Genomic DNA, 23,510 nt, shown 5'->3' on the forward strand with positions numbered 1-23,510 from the left:
TTTCCCTGGATCCCATGGGATTTTATTTTTTTAACCAGCCTGCCATGTGGGACCTTGTCAAAAGCCTTGCTAAGATCCATGTAGACCACATCAACTGCACTACCCTCATCTATCTTCCTTGTTACTTCTTCAAAAATTTCAATCAATTTGGTCAAACAAAATCTTCCCTTAACAAATCCATGCTGACTATCCTTGATTAACCTGTGCCTTTCTAAGTGACAGTTTATCCTGTCTCTCAGAATAGATTCCAATTATTTGCCCACTACTGAGGTTAGTCTGACTGGCCTGTAATTATTTGGTCTATCCTTCGCTCCTAAACAGAGGTACAACATTAGCAGTCCTCCGACACCACACCTTTAGCCAATGAGGACTGGAAAATGACGGTCAGACCTTCTGCTAATTCCTCTCTTGCTTCTTTTAACAGCCTAGGGTACATTTCATCTGGCCCTGGTGATTTATCAACTTTTAAGGATGCTAATCCCATTAATACTTCCTCACTCCCTATGTTTATCACATCCAATACTTCACACTCCTCCTCCTTAACTACAATATCTGCATCATCTCCCTCTTTTGTGAAGACAGACACAAAGCAGTCATTAAGAACCATACCAAAATCTTCTGCCCCTACACATAGGTTACCTTTTTGGTCTTTAGGGGACCTATTCTTTCCTTAGTTATCCTCTTACTCTTAATGTATTGATAAAACATCTTTGGGTTCACCTTGATTTTGCTTGCCAATATTCTTTCATGCCCTCTCTTTGCTTTCCTAATTTCCTTTTTGATTTCACCCCTCCACTTTCTATACTCCTCTCGGCTTTCTGTAGTATTGAGTTCTCGGTGTTGGACATAAGCTTTCCTTGTCTGCCTTATCTTACCCTGTAAGCTTCTTGACATCCATGGGGCTCTAGATTTGGCTGTCCCACCCTTTTTCTTTGTGGGAACATGTTTACTCTGAACCCCTTGAATCTCCCCTTTGTCTGCCTCCCACTGTTCTGACACTGATTCATCTTCAAGTAGCTATTTCCAGTTCACTTTCACTGAATCACTACTCAGATTAGTAAAATTGGCCTTGCCCCAATTGTGAACTCTAACTCCTGTTCTATCTCTGTCCTTTTCCATAACTATGTTAAAATTGAATGAATTATGATCACTACCACCAAAATGCTCTCCCACTGCCACTCCTTCCACCTGCCCATTTTCATTTCCTAAAACTGCTCCGTCTCTTATTGGACTTGCTACATACTGGCCAATAAAGTTCTCCTGAATGCACCTCAAGAATTCTGCTCCCTCAATTCCTTTCACACGAAAACTATCCCAGTTAAAATCCCCTACTATTACTGCCCTGTTGTTCTTGCACTTCTCAGAGATTTGCCTACATATTTGCTCTTCTATCTCCCTCTGACTGTTTGGGGGTCTATAGTATACTCCCAGCAGTGTGATTGCCCCTTTTTTGTTCCTTAGCTCAATCCATATGGCCTCATTTGATGAACCTTCCAACATATCATCCCTCCTCAAAGCTGTAATAGTTTCCTTGACATAAAATTGCCACTCCCCCTCCTTTCTTATCCCCCTCCCTATCGCGTCTGAAAACCCTGTAACCAGGAACGCTGAGCTGCCATTCCTGTCCCTCCTGAAGCCATGTTTCTGTAATAGCTATGATATCATACAGCCACGTCTATCTGTGCCCTCAGCTCATCTGCTTTATTTTCTATACTCCTTGCATTGAAGTCGATACCCTTGAGCACTGCAAACTCTTTTTATTTTCTAACCTTTGTTTCCTCTGTCTTTCAGACTCATCCATTAAGTTTCTGCTTTCCATTTTCATTTCTGATTTTGTCCCGACTGAGTCTACCCTCAGGTTCCCATCCTCCTGCCAAACTAGTTTAAACGTTCCCCAACAGCACTAGCAAAATGTCCCGCAAGGAACTCAGTCCCGGCTCTGTTCAGGTGCAACCTGTCCGGCCTGTACAGGTCCCAACGTCCCAGGAATCTAAAGCCCTCCCTCCTGCACCATCTTTCCAGCCACGCATTCATCTGTCTTAACCTTCTATTTCTATACTCACGCACGTGGCACTGGGAATATTCCAGAGATTACTACTTTTGAGGTCCTGCTTACTAACTTCTTACCTAGCTCCCTACATTCTGAGTGCAGGACCACATCCCTCTACCTATGTTGTTGGTTCCGATGTGGACCACGACAGCTGCCTGTTCACCCTCCCCATCTTGGCCCATGCGTACCTCCAACCAGGGCTATGGGAAAGGAAGGAGGAGTAGAAGCCCTAACTGTTTCTTTCCTTCCGAACCTCGGGCCACTGATGCTAATTGTACCCCCACTGCCACTTATGAAAAGTGCACTCTTTGGGTGGGGGGAGGAGGACCTTCCACTGAATGCATGGCTCTTTCAACTTATGGGAGCGTCCTTCAACACCAATCAAAATAAGATGATGAAATAAATACATTTTAAACGTTTGCAATAGCCTTATTTTTGTCGACCGTACAACTCATTACGGGGATGGAGCGCTTCCGGTGTTGAAATAGAATAGAGGAGGGGTGTCTTTAAAGAGAGGCATAAAAATGCTGCAGCCTTTGTACAAGCGCCACGCATTCTGCTGACAGGGTGTGTCACAGAGTGTTGCATTTTTCTCTTTGCCATTTGAAATAAATGACAAGATGCAACCCCAATGCCAAGGAAAGGCGTGGACCGTGGTCCCAACACCGCACTTAAACAGACGCCGCAGCCTCCTCAGAGAGATCCCAGGCTGAGACCAGCCTCTTGCCTGTCGACTGGCTAGAGTTGTCTCTGTTTCCGGTTTCCGGTTATTTATTTAAGAAACTGCAGCCATTTTCACTCATCGCGAATCCTTAAAGTTGTAGAAATTAGTCTCTGCTGGAGAAGGGAACTTTTCTTGTTTCTCTTTGCGCAGAATGGCAGCGGGTAAGAACCTTCTCCCTCCCCCTCTCTGCAGCCTGCCTGTGTTAATGATTGTTGATTGTGCTGACTAGAGCTGAGCCAACCTTTTGTGACACTTGAGTGACAATGCAGGAGCTCCCTGTCTGTGTCGGTGGCAGCTTCTCCTGTGCTCGCCCGGTCCCCAGTCTGAGTGAACGTGTAGCTTCGCTGCAAATGGGGTTTGGGTAGAGCTCAGTGAATGCTGAGGCAGATTTAAGGCCTGCAGCCAGCAAGCGTATGTACCAGTTCAGGGATTACGGATCTCCTTTTGTACTGAACTTCCAATTAACTCCAAAACGCTGTTGCCTCTTGAAGCTGCACTGCTCACATTTTGTAAGGAGCAATGTTAACTGCAAAGGAATAAGAATTGAAAATAAGTTGAACAAAGGGGGATGAAATACATTTTTGATTGGATAATGTTTCCTTCAGATTGTCTGTTTGCAAGATTTGTATTGCCAGTCTCTGTGCACCTGAAAATTGAGTGGGATGCAAGTTTCCCCCCCCGCCAAAAAAAAACTTTCTTTAAATTTTTAAAAATATATTACATAACTGTTCAAATTTAACATTATACAAAGTGCCAGATTAGTTTCTTTCACTACAATTGCTTTTACTGGTTATATTTACAATTACATTTACATTCTATGTTAAACATTCTCTGTTGCATACAGCCCGAGGGGTTTTACACTGGTTCCAGTCCCACGGTATACTATGGCAAGGGGGGCCTTACGCAGTGTCCTTTCCCCACTGAGCCTTTGCGGCAGCTGTCTCAAACTTCAGTGCCATCCCTCAGCACATGGGAATGTGCCAGTGTGCAATACTCGGTCATTGACGCCTCTTTGCACTGGAAGAGCAGTGGCAAACTGATCTGACATGTGATTGTTGGGTAGAAGGCAGGAGCGTGGAGTATTCTCTTCAATTTAGCTCTCTGGATAGTGCATATCAATCAGGCCTGATTTTTCCAGTGGAAGTAACAGTGAGGCCAAAGAGGGTAAGCATGGAAATCAGGAAGTTGCTGTCCAAGATGCCCTGCTCCTCCAGAAGCTGCAGTCTAACCGGGTATCTTGCTGAGAAACTGGGCATTTGGATACATTTGAACGATGTGATGTTGCGGTACTTATGTAACCTATACATAAGGCCAAGAGTGTGTGGGAAAATGGCGCACTGACACGGAACACAAATCCGAGTGTATCAGGCCCAGGCCTGTGTCCTCAGTACCTTGTTCTATGGCAGCGAGGCCTGGACAACGTATGTCAGCCAAGAGCGACGTCTCAATTCATTCCATCTTTGCTGTCTCCGGAGAATCCTTGGCATCAGATGGCAGGACCGTATCTCCAACACAGAAGTCCTCGAGGCAGCCAACATCCCCAGCTTATACACCCTACTGAGTCAGTGGTGCTTGAGATGGTTTGACCATGTGAGCCGCATGGAAGATGGGAGGATCCCCAAGGACACATTGTACAGCGAGCTCGTCACTGGTATCAGACCCACCGGCCGTCCATGTCTCCGCTTTAAAGACGTCTGCAAACGCGACATGAAGTCCTGTAACATTGATCACAAGTCGTGGGAGTCAGTTGCCAGCGATCGCCAGAGCTGGCGGGCAGCCATAAAGGCGGGGCTAAAGTGTGGCGAGTCGAAGAGACTTAGCAGTTGGCAGGAAAAAAGACAGAAGCGCAAGGGGAGAGCCAAGTGTGTAACAGCCCCGACAAACAATTTCTTCTGCAGCACCCGTGGAAGAGCCTGTCACTCTAATATTGGTCTCCAGGCGTTGCTCCACAAACCACTGACCACCTCCAGGCGCTTACCCATTGTCTCTCGAGACAAGGAGGCCAAAGAAGGAGAACTCAATAAACTCACCAGAGTATGTTAGGGCTTGTCTATTCCAATATAAGTAAACGTCTAACAGTGTTATAAGTGTTAATTATTACCAAACAATTTCTCTTGGCACTGAACATTACCTTTGACAAGTGTGGAGTCTCATTCATTCAGATTTTAATGATTGGAGATTTTGGAAAAACTTACTTTTTCTGTCTCTCATTTCTCTCTCTCTAAAGCTATATTTTCCCCCTCTTTTTGTTTTGCTTTCTGTACCTGATTTGACATTGAATTAACTACTCTAATTTACACTTCCTAGTTCAGACTCTAATGCTTCACCACTCTGGTTAAAAGGATATGCAATTGCTTGCCCTATTCACGCAGGTTCCAGAACCTCTGTGGAGGGTGCTGATTGTTTTGGCTCTCTAATTTACAGTCAGTTTCATTGTAAAAACTCATAAAAAGTCTTTGGCCAAGTGTAACGAATGGCTGGCGCCATCTGTTTGCTGCTGATTGGCCCAATCTCCAGGCTGAAGGAACCAATGGAGCTGGTAGACAGATGTGAACACTACATCTGTTTTATTTTCTTCAAAAAAGGCACCTGCAGTGGAACAAAAATCGTGCCTCTCCATGTTCTTGAAGTTAACTCTTTGAAACAGAGAAGCTAAGTTTCTCTGCAACTAAACTAGTTGCTGGGCAATGTTCCCTGTAAACTTGTATTGTGCACTGCGAGTGTTCTCGCCCATAAATTTATTTTCTTGCATGTAGTATTTAGCACTGAACAAAGCCTACACGTTACCTTCCAGGCTGCTTCACGGCTGTGCATATATGCAACTTAGCAGGAACATTGTTATATTTGATGACTTATAGTAGTTATAAACTATTTTGTGAACTTTGATAAAATAAATACAATACTAGCAACTACTTCCTTACCTTCTTAACATTCAGATATTCCTTGCACAACCGTCTTTGCCACTAGTTTCATATCGATAATTATTGGTAAATGATATAGTTAACACTGACTCTCATTAGATTCTCAACATGCCACACAATGAATTACTTTTTGAAGTGAAGTAGCTGCTATATATTTCCAAAGTCTGTCTGTCTTTAATGTTAAGTCACTTGAGGCCACAGTGACCTGCAGTGAGTTACTGCTGGCCATGAGGTGATGTCTCGTGTCATTTGATTCTGAGCTCTTTGCTTAATTTTCTAGGGTTAAAGCTATTTTACCAACCCTCTCCTGCCCTCCCGTAGATGAATTCTAAAATATGGGAGGAAAGTTTGGAATATCCACTGCAAATGTGTTCGCTTTTCTCTGGCATATGGAACATGTCACCACCTCTCCGTAGCACTCAACAGCAGACACCTAGACTATACATACCTTCAGTTGTTGGTGTTGTGTGCAGACAGATGAGTGATGTTTCTTTGGGGGAGGAGGCACTGAGGCTCTAGCTGATGATGTACAGCAATGATTTTATAATGTAGCTGGGGTAATTTTGAAAGAGACTGGTCCTGGTGAGCAGTCCTGCTGGGTGAGACAATGGGTTTAAGATAAGGCTATAGCCTGATTCTGCAACCTTCTGCTTGCACCTAGCAAGGTCGCAAGCTTCACTGAATTGTCCCTTTTATACTTTATGATGACACTTGCATTTATTTACTTGAAATGTGTTATTTATTCATTCCAAAAGCTGTTGCTAATTAAACCTAAAGTTTTCTGATTACAAACATCTGTTTTATTTACTGTTTTCCCTCACCCCACTTAAAAAAAAAACCTGACATCTTGTTTTTTTAACCTGATTTCAGGTTCCTGATAAAATCATATAATCAGATGGCCAAGTTATGTTGCATTTAGGTATTAGACGGACATTAGATTAGATACGAGCTAGAGTTGATCTATATATGGATACAAATAAGATCACCCAGGGTAGAGTTTTTTCTGCCAGAAACATATAATGAAAATTGGGGAACTGTTGGAAAATCCTGCATGGCTCACTAATCTCCTTATCCAAACTTCCCTATATGCATTCCTTCTGGGCGTAGGTCTGTGCTAGAGGTTTAAAATTGCAAAACAAAACCTAAGCATGATTTAAGCATCCTATCCAGTAACTGATTTATCTTATTCAAGAACAGTTCAAAATCACTGCTTGTGCAATCTTAACATCACTTTCATAATGTAGCTCCGTACTGGCTAGAATTAGATGACCGAATATAATGCAATAAACCCGATGCGTGTTAACGAGTGTTGGAAACCATCAGATGCAATTGTTTGCAAGACATTAAGTTTAGCTGTTACTTTTGCTTATTGTGATAGGTCTTTGTCTGGAGAAAGTGGCGGCTTTCACCAAAAACTTCAAGGCTGTGCTACATTACAACTTTGCCCAGAATGTAGCAACCAGTGGTGACCTTCTACAAGCTTACCTTCACCGACAAGTTGTTCAGGAAACGTCGCAGGAATTCGAACATGCCATCCCTGCAGAAGGAAAGCCAGTTACAAACCAGAAAAGTTCAGGTAATGGCCATCCAGTGAACTATTCCGAATTAGTCAAAAGCTGTGACCACAACATTTAGTTTGGAACGTTGATATTATGCCAAATAAATGCTTAATTATAGCAGTGATTTGATATTTGCCTTTAGTATTTCTTGAGTAATGCTAACTTCAATGTTTGTCACCCTAATTTTTTGGAATTCACCCTGTTTACAATGTGGGAAGGAATTTCAAGGTCAGGATTGTGACTTTCGTTTGATGGGATTAGACATTCTGCAGCTACAAGCAAAAAAAAATGCTTAGCAGCCAGCAACAAAACTGCTGCCTCCAACCAAGGAGCTGACCAGAAGCCTGCAGCAAGAAGGAAGACCCCAGGTGGCCCCAGGGTTCAGTGATGCCTCCCTTGTAGGTTGTCCTGCAGGCTGTGAGGGCAAGGCAGGAGGTCCTCTTCACAAGGGACATGAAGAGGAGACTGGCTGACCAGACCAAGCAAACCTGGACAGAGATGGTAGAGGAGGTCAGCAGTCGTGGGGTGACCTCCCCTCCCCCGAATCTGTATACAGTGCTGCAAGCACAGCAGTGACCTCCTTCGTCCACCAAGGTAAGTACTCCAAATCTCTTTTCCCTTTGGGGCTTGCATGGGGCAATGCGAGAGGGTACACTTGGTGAGAGGGAGTGACTACCCAGTTGGTGGCAAGGTGGCAGGAAGCAGCATATCCTGTCAGAGGCATGACTGCATCTCGGTGAGAGGCGCCAGTCGTTACTGCTGACCGTCACTAGGTCACTCGATAGTGGCCGTATGCAGGTGGCATTCATGTGCCCCCATCATGGACCACTGGGCTGCCACCAGCAAAGGTGTTGTGCTTGTATCTATGGAGAAATTAATGGTCTTCCTTCTTGTGCTTGTAGGAGAGGATGGCACACAACAGTAAACAAAGGGCCAAGACTGATGGAGAGGTACCATACCTTCATATCCTGACCCCCATGGAGGAGGAAGCCTTGGAAATGGCAGGGCACCAGGGCAGCCGCATGATTGATGTTGGCGAGACAGGAGGGCCCACCCAAGAAAGCGAATGAACGAGTGCACAAAGATGCATCTGGCACACACCAGGCATAGTGCTCACGGGTCCACAACTGGACACCTGGAGCTCCACAGCAGGCAGAGATGGGATGAGGAAATGAAAAGCCCTTTATTTATTTTATTTAGAGATACAGCACTGAAACAGGCCCTTCGGCCCACCGAGTCTGTGTCGACCATCAACCACCCATTTATAGTAATCCTACAAGTCTTTGGCTGTGGGAGGAAACCGGAGCACCCGGCGAAAACCCACACGGTCACAGGGAGAACTTGCAAACTCCGCACAGGCAGTACCCAGAACTGAACCCGGGTCGCTGGAGCTGTGAGGCTGCGGTGCTAACCCTTAATCCTTCCGTGTTTCTGTTCTCATGCAGATCAGCGTCATGCTGAAGGACGCAGAGCCCGAGAGACCGGGGGCCAGCCGGTCACCTCAAAGGGGGTTTCCTTGGAGGGCGCAGTGTCACATCATTCCCCAGCATCCTCCACCAGCGCGGATACTCTCACTTTGGGTGTGGGTTCATGAGAAGATTCAGGGTCACTAGCTGGTGAGCACATCACTGACGCCCCCGAGCAGCTGACGGAGGCTGTGACAGCGGAGGCTACTGATGATTGGAGGACTGTGGGAGGCCAGGCCCATGCTGAGATCCAGACTGAAGATATGCCTCTGGAGTCGTTTGCAACATGGCACCTGCTGCAGCGAGAGGTGAGTGAACATCTGGCGGAGCTTCCAGAGTCTATGTACACCCATGCATAGACAATGGAGGAGTCCATCCAGGCCATGAGTGCTGCCATGTCTCTGGCATGTGCACATGGCTTCCTCCATGGAGTGATTGGTGACACTCATGGAGAGCCTGATCCAGCAGACCACTGAGTGAATCTGGGGATGCGCGCAGACCTTGGTGCCATCGCTTTGTCCTTGAGCTGTATGCAGCAGTGGCAAGGCAAGAGGGGGACAAGGCACCTGGAGTTTCCACCAGGGTCAGAGGACATAGCTGAAGTATTAAATGAATACTTTGCATCTGTCTTTACCAAGGAAGAAGATGCAACCCAGGCAATGTTGAAAGAGGAGGTAAGTCAGACACTAGATGGATTTAAAATTGATAAAGACGAAGTATTAGACAGGCTGTCTACTTAGAGTGGATAAGGCACCAGGGCTGGATGAGGTGCATCCACGGATACTAAGGGAAGTGAGGGTGGATATCACAGACGCACTGGCCATAATTTTTCAGTCTTCCTTAGACTCAGGGGAGGTGCCAGAGGATTGGAGAATTGCAAACATTACACCTTTGTTCAAAAAAGGTGTAAAGATAAGCCCAGCAACTACAGGCCAAGTCAGTTTAACTTCGGTGGTGGGAAAAGTTCCAGAAAAAAATAATTCGGGACAAAATCAATAGTCACATGGACAAATGCGAGTTAATTAAGGAAAGCTAGCATGGATTTCTTAAGGGAAAATTATGTTTAACTAATTTGCTGGGTTTTTCTTTTGAGGAGGTAACAGAGAGGGTTGATGAGAGCAATGCTGTTGATGTGGTGTACTTGGACTTTAAAAAGGCGTTTGATACAGTGCCACACAACAGACTTGTGAGCAAACTTGTAGCTCATGGAATAAAAGGGACGGTAGCAACATGGATACGAAACTGGCTGAGTGACAGGAAACAAAGAGTAGTGGTTAATGGATATTTTTCAGGCTGGAGGAAGGTTTGTAGCGGAGTTCCCCTATGGTCAGTTTTGAGACCCTTGCTTTTCCTGATGTATATTAATGACCTAGACCTTGGTGTACAGGGCGCAATTTCAAAGTTTGCAGATGATACGAAGCTTGGAAACATTGTGAACTGTGAGGAGGATAGTGTAGAACTTCAAAAGGACATAGACAAGTTGGTGGAATGGGCAGACAGGTGGCAGATGAAGTTCAATGCAGAGAAATGTGAGGTGATTCATTTTGGTTGGAAGAACATGGAGAGACAATATAGAATAAAGGGCACAATTCTAAAGGGGGAGCAGGAGCAGAGAGACCGAGGTGTGTACGTGCATAAGTCATTAAAGGTGGCAGGACAGGTTAAGAGAGCTGATAGTAAAGCATAGAGTATCCTGGGCATGAGTACAAGAGCAAGGAAATTATGTTGAACTTGTATCAGACACTAGTTCGGCCTCAGCTGGAGTATTGCGTCCAGTTCTGGGTGCTGCACTTAAGACCAGACATGAGGGCATTGGAGAGAGTACAGAAAAGATTCACAAGAATGGTTCCAGGGATGAGGAATTTCAGTTATGAAGATAGACTGGAGAAGTTAGGACTGTTTTCCTTGGAGAAGAGAAGGCTGAGAGGAGATTTGATAGAAGTATTCAAAATCATGAGAGGTCTGGACAGAGTAGATAGAGAGAAACTGTTCCTACTTGTGAAAAGATCGAGAACGAGAGGGCACAGATTTCAAATATTTGGTACGAGAAGTAAAAGTGACATGAGGAAAATCTTTTTCACGCAGCGAGTGGTTAAGGTTTAGAATGCACTGCCTGAGTGTGTGGTGGAGGCAGGTTCAATTGAAGCATTCAAAAGGGAATTAGACAGTTATATGAAAAGGAAGAATGTGCAGGGTTATGGGGGGAAGGCAGGGGAATGGAACTGAGGGAATTGCTCTTTCAGAGAGCCAGTGCGGACACGATGGGCCGAATGGCCTCCTTCTGTGCTGCAATGATTCTGGGTCCTTGTACCCATGCTGACCTGAGAAGAACAAGTAGAGGAGGAACTACTGCCTTTTCTGCTTCTGGGGGCTCCTGTTGGGGCGCTCCTAGTGTGGACAGCAGCTCCACAGTTCCTCGGCCCCTCTCCCAGTGACATCAGTGCCTTGGGTAGCCATGATGACAGAGGCGGGTCGCACCTGTGCAGGAGCCTCTCAACATGCCAGGGCCCTCCAGGCCTCAGGCAGCCAGAGGACGGCTGCCAAGGTCATCCCAAGCCATGGGGCCGCACAATCAGCAGCCTGCCTCCAACTAGGCTGCATGCACCGGGGTAGCACCACGTAGGAGCACAAATAAGAGAGTTGAGAAGAGCACCAACTGCACCTAGTGTTCATGGGTTTTAGCTAATGTAGGCGTAAAGCCTCGTTTCTGTTGTGCCGCTCAATAAATCTTTTGTTCGCTATTGCTGCTGCTTATTCCAATTCTTCTTGTTCTGCTGTACAGCCTTGCTTCCTCAATGGGCTGCAAGTAATGGAGTGAGTTGTGTCTTTTTTACGTTCCTTGGTCTTGTCACTGGGCACTGGGTGATTGTGTGCCAAATGAAGGAGGCAACAGCAGGCCTGATTTAAAGGTAAGGCTTTATTAAAATGTTTCTGAAAGGGCTGAAGGGTCACAGGAAGCGGCTATGTATTTGGGCATCCTGAGCCTCCCTTGCACGTAATTCATTGTGCCTTGCCGGTGGTCCAAGGGGGTCCCTCGTCTTGCATCGTAATCAGCAATGTCCTCATTATTCAACACCTAGCACAGCAGACCACCATGATATGCGAGACCCTTGCTGGGGTATCTTGAAGGGCTCCACTGGACCGATCTAGGCACCTGAATTGCATCTTCCGAAACCCTGTGGCCTGCTTGATGGTCGTTTGGCTTGACCGATGGCAGGTGTTGTACCTCTCCTACATGTGTGCATGGGTTATTCACAGGCATGAGGAGCCATGTCTTTAGTGGGTTGCCCTTGACTCCAAGAATCCATTCCTGAAGGTGAGTGGGGGTCCTGAAAATCTGTGGCACCTGGGACTCCCGAAGACATCGTGGCTGTTTCCCAGGATCCATGCACAGAGCCAAAGGATGTGCTTTCAGTGATTGCAGACCAGTTGGATATTGATGGAATGGAAGCACTTTTTGTTGATTGAAGGCCACTGGCTGGTCTCTGGGAGCCTTGATGGCAACATGCAGTCGATGACACCTTACACCTGGGGGAATCCAGTGATGGCCCCAAATCTGATAGACCTCTTGCCTGATTTTCTGGATTGGTGTGTTAGTGCACATAGTCGCTGGCCCTCTTGAACATGGCAGTGATCACCTTCTTGATGCACCAGTGCGTCACAGACTGGGAAATACCACACATGATCCCAGTGGATCCCTGGAAAGAGACAGAAGCATAGAATTTGAGAGCCAAGGTGATATTCAATGCCACTGGCTCACCAGCAGCAAGACGTAGAGAGCCTCAGTCTTTGCTCATATGGCCGCTCTGACCTTGGAGATAGTTGAGCCTCAGGCGGTACTCTCTCTCTTGGGGATAGCCTCTTCTGCGCGCAGGAGTCTGTTGGCATGCACCTCTGCACCCTTCTCTGGCGTGTCCACCCTGAAGTTGGCCCTCTTGCAGCTCCTGAGATTCCTGATGTACCCTTGCCAGAGTTTGGACCTCCCTCCCTCTGAGCTGCTGCTCCTCCTCAACAGAGGCCCTGAAAAAACTGGATGGATGTCGCCATGGCAGGAGGCCTCTCTTAATCCTAGGCTTCTGTCCAGATTGGCCTTGCCACACATCCCCACACCACCAAACTTTTCCCTCAGTAGTCTCTGTGAAGCAAGTGCCATTGCCCTCTGACTCAGCATGCCCCCTCAGTGCTTGAACCTCCTCCCTGCTTATGCTGTCATCTGGCAGTGCCCTCTGTACCACCCGTCCTGCCAGCCCATGCTGGCTCTCCCAGTGGCTGCCCGAGAGATCCAGCTCTTGGCCCCCGCTTCCTTGCCGCCTTGTTTAAGCTGGTGAGGCTCTGAAGCCCCATGGATCCTGTGTGCCATCGGTGAAATGCGCTGTTAAATTGCTGTTAATGGGCCTTTCGAATACCTTTTTAATTAGTGTCCCGCTGTGTTGATAGGCAAAGTCCGCTCTCAATGGTTACTGCCATTAATAAGATCTGGAAGCGATGTAAAGACGTCGGACTTCCAGTCGAACGTGGTTCACTCCCACTTCATGGTCCTCCCCACCTCTGAACTCCATTCCAAGTGGCCCAGTCAAATTCTGGACCTCTCCATAGAAGCTGCCTGACTTGCTGAGTATTTCCAGCATTTTTTTGTTATGACAGATGGTGAAAATATGAAACATTTTGCTCTTTGTTTTTATATTTGTAATAATGTGTACTAACCAACTTTATGAAACTTGCTTAAAATGATTTTAGCTTTTGTTCATCCCTCTCTTAATCTTGTTTGTAATCCAAAATACATGCACTTGTCAAGTTTCCAATGAACGCAACCTTGAGCAAAGAACAAAGAACAGTACAGCACAGGAACAGGCCATCCGGCCCTCCAAGCCTGCGCCGATCTTGATGCCTGCCGAAACTAACTCCTTCCGCACTTCCGGGGCCCATATCCCTCTACTCCCTTCCTATTCATGAATTTATCAAGATGTCTCTTAAACGTCGCAAATTGTCCTTTTTTAATAGCCATTCTTAGGATGTGAGCATTGCCGGCAAGGTGAGCATTTATTGCCCATCCCTAATTGCCCTTGAGCAGGTGGTGGTGGTGAGCTGCCCACAACTGTGAGTGGCTTTCTAGGCCATTTCAGAGGGCAGTTAAGAGTCAACCACATTGTTGTGGGTCTGGAGTCACATCTAGGCCAGACTGAGTAGCTTTTTATTCCAGATTTATTAAATGAATTTAAAATCCTCCAGCAGCTGTGGTGGGATTTGAACTTATGTCTTCAGAGTATTATTCCTGGTCTCTGGATTCTTCTTCTTTGGCCTCCTTGTCTCGGGAGACAATGGGTAAGCGCCTGGAGGTGGTCAGTGGTTTGTGAAGCAGCGCCTGGAGTGGCTATAAAGGCCAATACTAGAGTGACAGTCTCTTCCACAGGTGCTGCAGATAAAATTGGTTGTCAGGGCTGTTTCGCAGTTGGCTCTCCCCTTGCGCTTCTGTCTTTTTTCCTGCCAACTGCTAATTCTCTTCGACTTGCCGCACTTTAGCCCCGCCTTTATGGCTGCCCGCCAGCTCTGGCGATCGCTGGTAACTGACTCCCACGACTTGTGATGAATGTCACAGGACGTCATGTCACGTTTGCAGACGTCTTTAAAGCGGAGACATGGACGGCCGATGGGTCTGATATCAGTGGCGAGCTCGCTGTACAATGTGTCCTTGGTCATCCTGTCATCTTCCATGCGGCTCACGTGGCCAAGCCATCTCAAGCGCCGCTGACTCAGTAGGGTGTATAAGCTGGGGATGTTGGCCTCCTCGAGGACTTCTGTGTTGGAGATACGGTCCTGCCACCTGCTGCCAAGGATTCTCCGAAGGCAGCGAAGATGGAATGAATTGAGACGTCGCTCTTGGCTGACATACGTTGTCCAGGCCTCGCTGCCGTAGAGCAAGGTACTGAGGACACAGGCCTGATACACGAGGACTTTTGTGTTCCGTGTCAGTGCGCCATTTTCCCACACTCTCTTGGCCAGTCTGGACATAGCAGTGGAAGCCTTTCCCATGTGCTTGTTGAGTTCTGCATCGAGAGACAGGTTACTGGTGATAGTTGAGCCTAGGTAGGTGAACTCTTGAACCACTTCCAGAGCGTGGTCGCCGATATTGATGGATGGAGCATTTCTGACGTCCTGTCCCCTGATGTTCGTTTTCTTGAGGCTGATTGTTAGGCCATATTCGTTGCAGGCAGCCGCAATCCTGTCGATGAGATTCTGCAGTCACTCTTCAGTGTGAGATGTTAATGCAGCATCGTCAGCAAAGAGAAGTTCCCTGATGACTTTCCGTGCTTTGGTCTTCGATCTTAGACGGGCAAGGTTGAACAACCTGCCACCTGATCTTGCGTGGAGGAAAATTCCTTCCTCTGAAGACTTGAACGCATGTGAGAGCAGCAGGGAGAAGAAAATCCCAAACAGTGTAGGTGCGAGAACACAGCCCAGTTTCACGCCACTCAGGATGGGAAAGGGGTCTGATGAGGCGCCGCTATGCTGAATTGTGCCTTTCATATTGTCATGGAATGAGGTGATGATACTTAGTAGCTTTGGTGGACATCCGATCTTTTCTAGTAGTCTGAAGAGACCATGTCTGCTGACGAGGTCAAAGGCTTTGGTGAGATCAATGAAAGCAATGTAGAGGGGCATCTGTTGCTCGCGGCATTTTTCCTGTAGCTGGCGACGGGAGAACAGCATGTCAGTGGTGGATCTCTCTGCTCGAAAGCCACACTGTGCCTCAGGGTAGACACGCTCGGCCAGCTTCTGGAGCCTGTTTAAAGCAACTCGAGCGAAGACTCTGGATTACTAGTTCAGTAACATTACCACTATGCTACCTCCTATTGTCTGGGCTCACCAGGCTTTTTATGCCTGCAATGTTTGAGGTGAAAATCAAGGATCTTTGTAAATATTTGCAAGTGAAGCTAGAAAGAGATATCAGTTCCCTAAACACAGAAAAACCTCACTGTAAACAGTGCAGGAAAGTTATATTTAATGTCTCAAACTATATCAAACACTTGGCCTTTTTTTCTGTCCTGAGCAACTGGAATTCCCCAGTGTCAAAGTCCCAAGTGGAATTTTCAGGTCAAGCCCAGGCAGAATGGTGGGCTTGTGTGTGTGTGTGTGTGTGTGTGTGGGTGGGGAAAAACTTCTTGCAGACATTTCTAAATGATCAATAAAATTAGTAATTGCTGCCAGCCAAAACTATGCGATACATGTTTAGTTAATGAATATGTAAGCAGCAATGTTTTTTGCTTTATATGTGAGCACCACCTCTGAGGTACAATGACGAGACTTTTAATTGTATAGTTATAAAAGCAATGGAGAAGGTGCAGAGTAGATTTCGGAGGATAGTAGTGGGGGAGAGAGGTAAATTAGAGCCCTTTTTCACTGGGAATGATGAGAACATTGAAGGATCTCTTGATCGAGGTGTCCACGATTATTAAGGATTGTGTTGTGGCAAATAGCAGAAGATTATTTACATGGGTCAACAAGATAATTAAAAAAGGCACAACTTTCAGATAATCACTGGAGAATTTATGGGGGAGTTTAGATAAAATCTTTACACAGCAGATGATTAGATTGTAGAGTACTCTACCACATACTATTGTTGGGACAGAGGCCATTAGTATTTTTGAAAGGGAGTAAAATGGAATGTTCAAGGACATTGGAAGTGAGCAAAACAGTGTGATGAGACTTGGGGGTTGATGTGGAGAAAAACAGTAGTGTGGACTTGATGCGCCATGTAGCCTGTTCTGTGCTGTATACTTTCCATTGGGGCCAGTACAAAGTGACATCAAGAACCCATGGTCATTTTCGTCCCCACATCCCTTCCTGGGGGAGGGAGTAATTGTAACTCTCCTATTGTCTATTGAGAGATGCTAACTGACCACATTCTGGTGATCAAACTTGGGACCTAGCTGAATATTTGGATTAGCACCATATTAGACACTATTTACCTACAAAGCTGTGGAAGGAGGGAGCTAGCCAGCGTTAGCACAATGCAGTGATTAAGCTATTCCTTAGAGCAGCTGCCTGGTAGCTTAGTGTTTTCCTATCTGCTCTTTCATTTGGGCCCAAAACCGACGGATGCCAATGCTCTTGTGATCATTATTGGGTTTCATTTTACAAGTGAGGTTTTATTTCTCACGTGTTGGAGTATTGACTTGTTGCTAACCTGTGATTTGGATAAAAGATAACACAGTTGGTCAACAAAGAACACTGCAATTCACCATCAGGGCTGTAACTAACTTCCATACTGCTGGATGAAGAAAATCATAAGCGCCAGATCCAATACTAAACAGTTAATTGATTTTATTGTCCAAACCACAACTTTAGCTTATTCCTCAATCTAAAACTTGCACTCCGTTATAGTCTGTGAAAATAAACACCATCAATTACTAATTGAACCACATGGTCAGACAGTGTACATGGTGTTTTTATAGTTTCCCGATGCTGTCACCAAGTTACAGCTCTTCAGAATTTGTCATTGAGATTTTCACATTAGAAGTGTTCAGCAAACTCATCGTCCGTACTGATTTAGCCCCTTTTATCTCAACATAGGCACAGCCCTGTGATTTTTTTTTCTTCTCTGCAATCCCAGTAACTGTAGTGGTTACTATAGTTGTGTTAATATTGGCACTTTTCAGGCAGAGCACATAGCTGTATTTTTGAGACTTTAAAACCAAAGTTCTTCATCAAGCAGAATCATAATGCCAGTCACACATGATGGCATACATCAAGAGAGTGAAGTTTGAATGATTTTGACCTACCTGAACTTAATGCCGTGTCACATCCTTAACACACTTCTAGCTTATTTGTAAAATACCAGCTGATCACCTCCTGTGGCAGTACTAACGGCCATTCAGAGAATATAATGAAGTGTGATGGTGCTTAGAGGATGTGTGTGCTTATGTATATGATTTAGATATACTGTTGAAATTGGTTAGTTTTTTTGCATTTTAGGTGCGGTTTCCTTTGACTTTTAGTGTTTCATTTGATTCTACTCTATAGTAGTGCATTATATTAAATTTATATATTGTATGGTAGTTCACAAGTTATGACTAGACAGGTTTGCTTTGTGACTATGAATCAGCAATAGATTCTCACTAACATCGTACCCATGTGAGTATAGCAGTAAGGCTTTACTGTATCAGAGTGCTGATTGGTTGGCAAGTGGACTCTGGTAGAGGCGTTTCCATGGAGAATGCTCCAGTTTATAGTTGTGAACAGCAGAAGGGACATGTTTGAGTAACATTTTCACGCTGCTACAATGTAGTAGCAACAGATGTGGTATTTTCCATTAAGAGTGTTGCCGTCAAGCCAAAAAGATGTACTGCCTATCACACAAATGAGTAATGTGATATATCAATTTCAATGCCAGTGTGATGCTCGGGTTTATAGCATATACGTCCCAAAGACGGGCGGATCATATCAAACAACATGTCCCTTCTGCCGTTCGCAATGGGCAAGGGACAGACTATATCCAACCACCCCGTGCTTGCAAAACTCAAAGTACAGTGTTGAACATCAGATGTGATTCCACGATTGGACAACATTTGCTAAATAATCCGCAGTGTGCTAAGAATTACACTGACGACCAATTTAATATTGTCAGTTGGGCTCACTGTGTGGCAAATTTGTGTGTACTGGAAGCTACATATATTAATACTCATGGCCCTGTTCTTTGCAGACAGAAAGGACATGTACACGCATTATGCCTGTTTCAGCTAAACAAAATTATTGACAGCCATTCGCTGGTTCATTGGTCAAGGCATTGCCCTGAGGAATCAGAGTCAAGCTGCCTGGTTTAAATTTCAAACAAAGCTTGGCAGTTAACTGTCAGTCGCCATGAACTGGTGTATTCTCCATGGCAACACCTCTACCAAACAGAGTCCACTTGCCAACCAATCAGCACTCCTCATGTTGTATAAATTTGATGCTTTCCCTTACGTTCGTATTCTTGCGTATTCTCCTGATGAGTGCAAGACGAAAAGCTTCGACAAAATGTCTCTATTTTCAGCAATACTCGAGTTCTGTACTACCAAACGACTATTTGTGGCTTTGCTAAGTGTTACACTTGGAAATGCAGTGAGTGAAATCTGAAAACTGTTCTATTTTGAAGTCACAGAAATTTTCACAAGGTGCTGGACATGCTTACTATAATTACAGAGTGCAATAGACCTGTTATTTTCTTCTCCCTACCTTTCAAAATCTGGAAGCAGTAATATTTTTGATAAGAAAATGGGGAAATAGATTGTACTTTTTCACTTAAAATCAAATTCCCCATTTCTCTGGATAGTAAAGCATTTTTTTTTCAGCATTTGGGGCTCCCACCTTTTTTCAAAAACTGTTTTCTTGAACTGTCTGTAACCCAAACTAACTTGACTGAGCATACGAATTAGGGCCATTCGGCCCTTCGAGCCTGCTCCTCCATTCAGTAAGTTCATGGCTGAACTGATTACTCCACATTTCCACCTGTCCCCAATAACCTTCCACCTCCCTCACTTATCAAGAATCTATCTACCTTTGCCTTAAAAAATATTCAAAGACTCTGCTTCCACTGCCTTTTGAGGAAGAGAATTCCAAAGACTCACGACCCTCTGAGAAAAAGTTTCTCCTCATCTCTCTCTTAAATGGGCGACCGCTTTTTTTCCAACCGTGACCCCCTAGTTCTAGATTCTTCCACAAGGGGAAACATCCTTTCCACATCCAGCCTGTCAAGACCCCTCAGGATCTTGCATGTTTCAATCAAGTTGCCTCTTACTCTTCTAAATTCCAGTGGATACAAGCCTAGCCTGTCCAATCTTTCCTCGTAAGACAGCCCGCCCATACCAGGATAAAAGCAAAATACTGCGGATGCTGGAAATCTGAAACAAAAACAAGAAATGCTGGATTCACTCAGCAGGTCTGGCAGCATCTGTGGAAAGAGAAGCAGAGTTAACGTTTCGGGTCAGTGACCCTTCTTCGGAACTTGGGTTCCGAAGGGTCACTGACCCGAAACGTTAACTCTGCTTCTCTTTCCACAGATGCTGCCAGACCTGCTGAGTGAATCCAGCATTTCTTGTTTTTGTCGCCCATACCAGGTATTAGTTTAGTAAACCTTCTCTGAACTACTTCCTTCCTTAAATGAGGACACCAGTACTGTACACAGTACTCCAGATGTGGTCTCAACAATGCCCTGTATAGCTGAAGCATAAACTCTCTACTTTTGTATTACATTCTCCTTGCGATAAATGATAACATTCTATTAGCTTTCCTAATTGCATGCTGTACCCACATACTAACCTTTTGCGATTCGTGCACTAGGACACCCAGATCCTTCTGCATCTCAGAGCTCTGCAATCTCTCACCATTTAGATAATTTTGCTTTTTTATTCTTCCTGCTAAAGTGGACAATTTCCCACTTTCCCACATTATACTCCATTTGCCAGGTCTTTGCCCACTCACTTAACCTATCTATATCCCTTTGTAGCCTCCTTATGTCCTCTTCACAAGTTACTCTCCTACCTATCTTTGTGTCATCAGCAAATTTAGCAACCATACCTTCGGTCCCTATTTCTATGTCATTATTATAAATTGTAAAAAGTTGAGGCCCCAGCACAGATCCCTGTGGCACACCATTCATTACATCTTGCCAACCAGAAAATGACCCATTTATGCTGACTGTTTCCTATTGGCCAACCAATCTTCTATCCATGCCAATATGTTACTCCCTACACAATGAGCTTTTATTTTCTGCAATAACCTTTGATGTGGCACCTTATCAAATGCCTTCTGGAAATCTAAGTACAATGCATCCACATCACATGTAACTCCCTCAGAGAACTCCAATAAATTGGGTAAACATGATTCCCTTTCACAAAACCATGTTGATTTTGCCTGATTACCTTGAATTTTTCTAAATACCCTGCTATAACGTTTGTAATAATAGCTTCGAACATTTTCCCTAAGACAGATGTTAGGCTAACTGACCTGTAGTCTGCTGCTTTCTGTCTCCCTCCTTTTTTTTTGAATAAAGGAGTTACATTCGCTATTTTCCAATCTAATAGAACCTTCCCCGAATCTAGGGAATTTTGGAAAATTAAAACTAACGCATCAACTATCTCACTAGCCACTTCTTTTAACAGCCTAGGATGAAGTCCATCAGGACCCAGGGACTTGTCAGCCCGTAGTTCCAATAACTTGTTCAGTACCATTCCCCTGGTGATTGTAATTTTCTTGAGTTCCTCCCTCCCTTCCATTTCCTGACTTGCAGCTAATACACGTAGACACGTGATTTGCACTAAACTCCTACTGATAACAATTTGAAATAGGCCACTCCGAGATGGGTATTAATGATTTGAGGATGATTCTCCTTTTGAATTGTGCCCCCAATCCCACAGCCTGTGTGGATCAGCAGGCTGACCACTGGCATCTCCCTATGCTTGATAATTGGAATGCAACCTATAGGATCATGGATGAATATGTGCATGTTAACATTGTGATTTAAAGAATGATTTTCCATTCTTTTCCTCCCCACCCACCAATCCACCACATCCACAAGACACTGATTCTTCATTTTAACTTTGCTTACATAAATTATTTTCAGGGCGGTGTTGGATTTTCTCCTGCCTCAATGTGATACGGCTTCCATTGATGAAGAAATTTAATATTGAAGAATTTGAGTTCAGTCAATCCTACTTGTTCTTCTGGGATAAGGTATAATAAAAACATTTCATGCATTATTACTTTTAGTGAAAGGCCTTAAAAAGGGGCAATATAATCTGGTTTAGGGTGTAACATTATATATTGTATTGTTTACATAGCTGAATACCTTGCTTGGTATACTGTAACCATTCAGATGTGATGAGATTTCTCGAAGCTCTGTGACCTGTCAAGTGTTTGATTTTTGAAGTATTATATTAAATCTTGCCAGCGCTTTAGGCAAAAGAAGCGCATTAACGATGCAGAAGGTTGGAGCACAAATAAGAGCAATATCAATATTGCATTTGATGTACAGAGAGATTTGGGTGTTCAGGTCCATTGTTCCCTGAAGGTGGCAACGCAGGTCAATAGAGTGGTCAAGAAGGCATACGGCATGCTTTCCTTCATCAGACGGGGTATTGAGTACAAGAGTTGGCAGGTCATGTTACTGTTGTATAGGACTTTGGTTCGGCCACATTTCGAATACTGCGTGCAGTTCAGGTCACCACATTACCAAAAGGATGTGGATGCTTTGGAGAGGGTGCAGAGGAGGTTCACCAGGATGTTGCCTGGTATGGAGGACGCTAGCTATGAAGAGAGGTTGAGTAGATTAGGATTAATTTCATTAGAAAGACGGAGGTTGAGGGGGGACCTGATTGAGGTGTACAAAATCATGAGAGGTATAGACAGGTTGGATAGCAAGAAGCTTTTTCCCAGAGTGGGGGATTCAATTACTAGGGGACACGAGTTCAAATTGAAAGGGGAAAAGTTTAGGGGGGATGTGCCTGGAAACTTCTTTATGCAGAGGGTGGTGGGTGCCTGGAACGCGTTGCCAGCGGAGGTGGTAGACGCGGGCACGATAGCGTCTTTTAAGATGTATCTAGACAGATACATGAATGGGCAGGAAGTAAAGAGATACAGACCCTTAGAAAATAGGCGACGGGTTTAGATAGAGGATTTGGATCGGCGTAGGCTTGGAGGGCCGAAGGACCTGTTCGTGTGCTGTAATTTTCTTTGTTCTTTCTTTGTTCTTTCTTTGTTCAATGTTTTTATGGTGTACATATTAAACTCCTGCATATAGTTTGTAATTCTCCTAATCCATTCTAATAGCTCTGTGGTCAATTTGAAGCATTTCTCTTTGCTTGTGTCAGGGTTTGAATTACTTTTCATTGAATTATACCTTTTGGAATTGTGTATGTATTATTAATATAATACAATTTATGAATTACTTTTCAGCTTTTCTTTGGGGAGGAAGTTCCCTGCAAATATTCACACCTTTGCAGAACCCCTGCTCGTACTTGCACACTTGGAATGTGAATTTGATACCTGTTCTAATTTCTGAGTAGTATTAGCTAGCCAAAGGAAAATAGTGCAGTGATTGTGGAAAACTACAATTAAGTCAACCAAGTACAGAGAAGACTGGGATGTTCGAGACACTATCTATAGTGACCTCCTTGGCCAGTGTGGAAATCTGTGACATTAAGGCATCGCAAAATTTTTGAACATAAGTAAATATTTTCCTCTTCACAGATTGAGCGTTGCTACTACTGCTTGGATGCGTTCATTGAGATTGCTCAGAGAACAGGCAAAGAAGAAGAACCCTTAAATGGTAGACTTTTGCAGTTTCTGCTAGCAAACCCCACGAATGATGGAGGCCAGTGGGCTATGCTTGTCAATCTCATTGGTAAGATCCATTTTTTTAAAAACTGAAATAATTAATATCCAGTAATGTGACAGAACCTGCTGTAGCATGGGAATGCACGGCATCCACTGATGGTTAGACTTGCTCGTTTAATTGCGATAATATTTTGCATCTCAAGGTGTTAAGGGGAACAGATAGAAACTATCTACCCTATTTCCACAGGTTGGGAATTCTAGGACTAGGGGGCACAGGTTAAAAACTGAAACCAGACCTTTCAGGTTAAGAAACACTTTTACACGCAAAGGGTGGTTTCCCCCTCTTCCACAAATGGCGATTGATAGATTTTTCTTTGCCCCACATCCCTTTAATACCTTTTCGCCAATGTGGGTGTATGGAGTAGAGTCACAGATCAGCCATGATTTCATTGAGTGGCAGAGGGAACTAAATGGCCTGCT

At 44.7% G+C, this 23,510-nt stretch overlaps 1 protein-coding gene across 3 annotated transcripts in view; it reads left to right on the forward strand.

Moving 5' to 3' along the window:
• Window positions 1-2,576: 2,576 nt before the first annotated feature.
• blmh (bleomycin hydrolase) overlaps window positions 2,577-23,510 on the forward strand; it is a 167,494-nt gene continuing 146,560 nt past the window's right edge. The window contains exons 1-4 of one of the 3 annotated variants that reach the window (XM_068010433.1): window positions 2,577-2,935; window positions 7,074-7,271; window positions 21,319-21,428; window positions 22,944-23,097. In XM_068010433.1, coding sequence (XP_067866534.1) covers window positions 2,926-2,935; window positions 7,074-7,271; window positions 21,319-21,428; window positions 22,944-23,097 — 472 coding nt within the window. In that variant the 5' untranslated portion in view covers window positions 2,577-2,925. Of the gene's footprint in view, window positions 2,936-7,073; window positions 7,272-21,318; window positions 21,429-22,943; window positions 23,098-23,510 lie in introns of those variants that run through there. The other 2 variants (XM_068010432.1, XM_068010435.1) reach the window with 2 other exon arrangements.

The sequence above is a fragment of the Heterodontus francisci genome, chromosome 30 (genome assembly GCF_036365525.1).
Source record: "Heterodontus francisci isolate sHetFra1 chromosome 30, sHetFra1.hap1, whole genome shotgun sequence".
NCBI lineage: Eukaryota > Metazoa > Chordata > Chondrichthyes > Heterodontiformes > Heterodontidae > Heterodontus > Heterodontus francisci.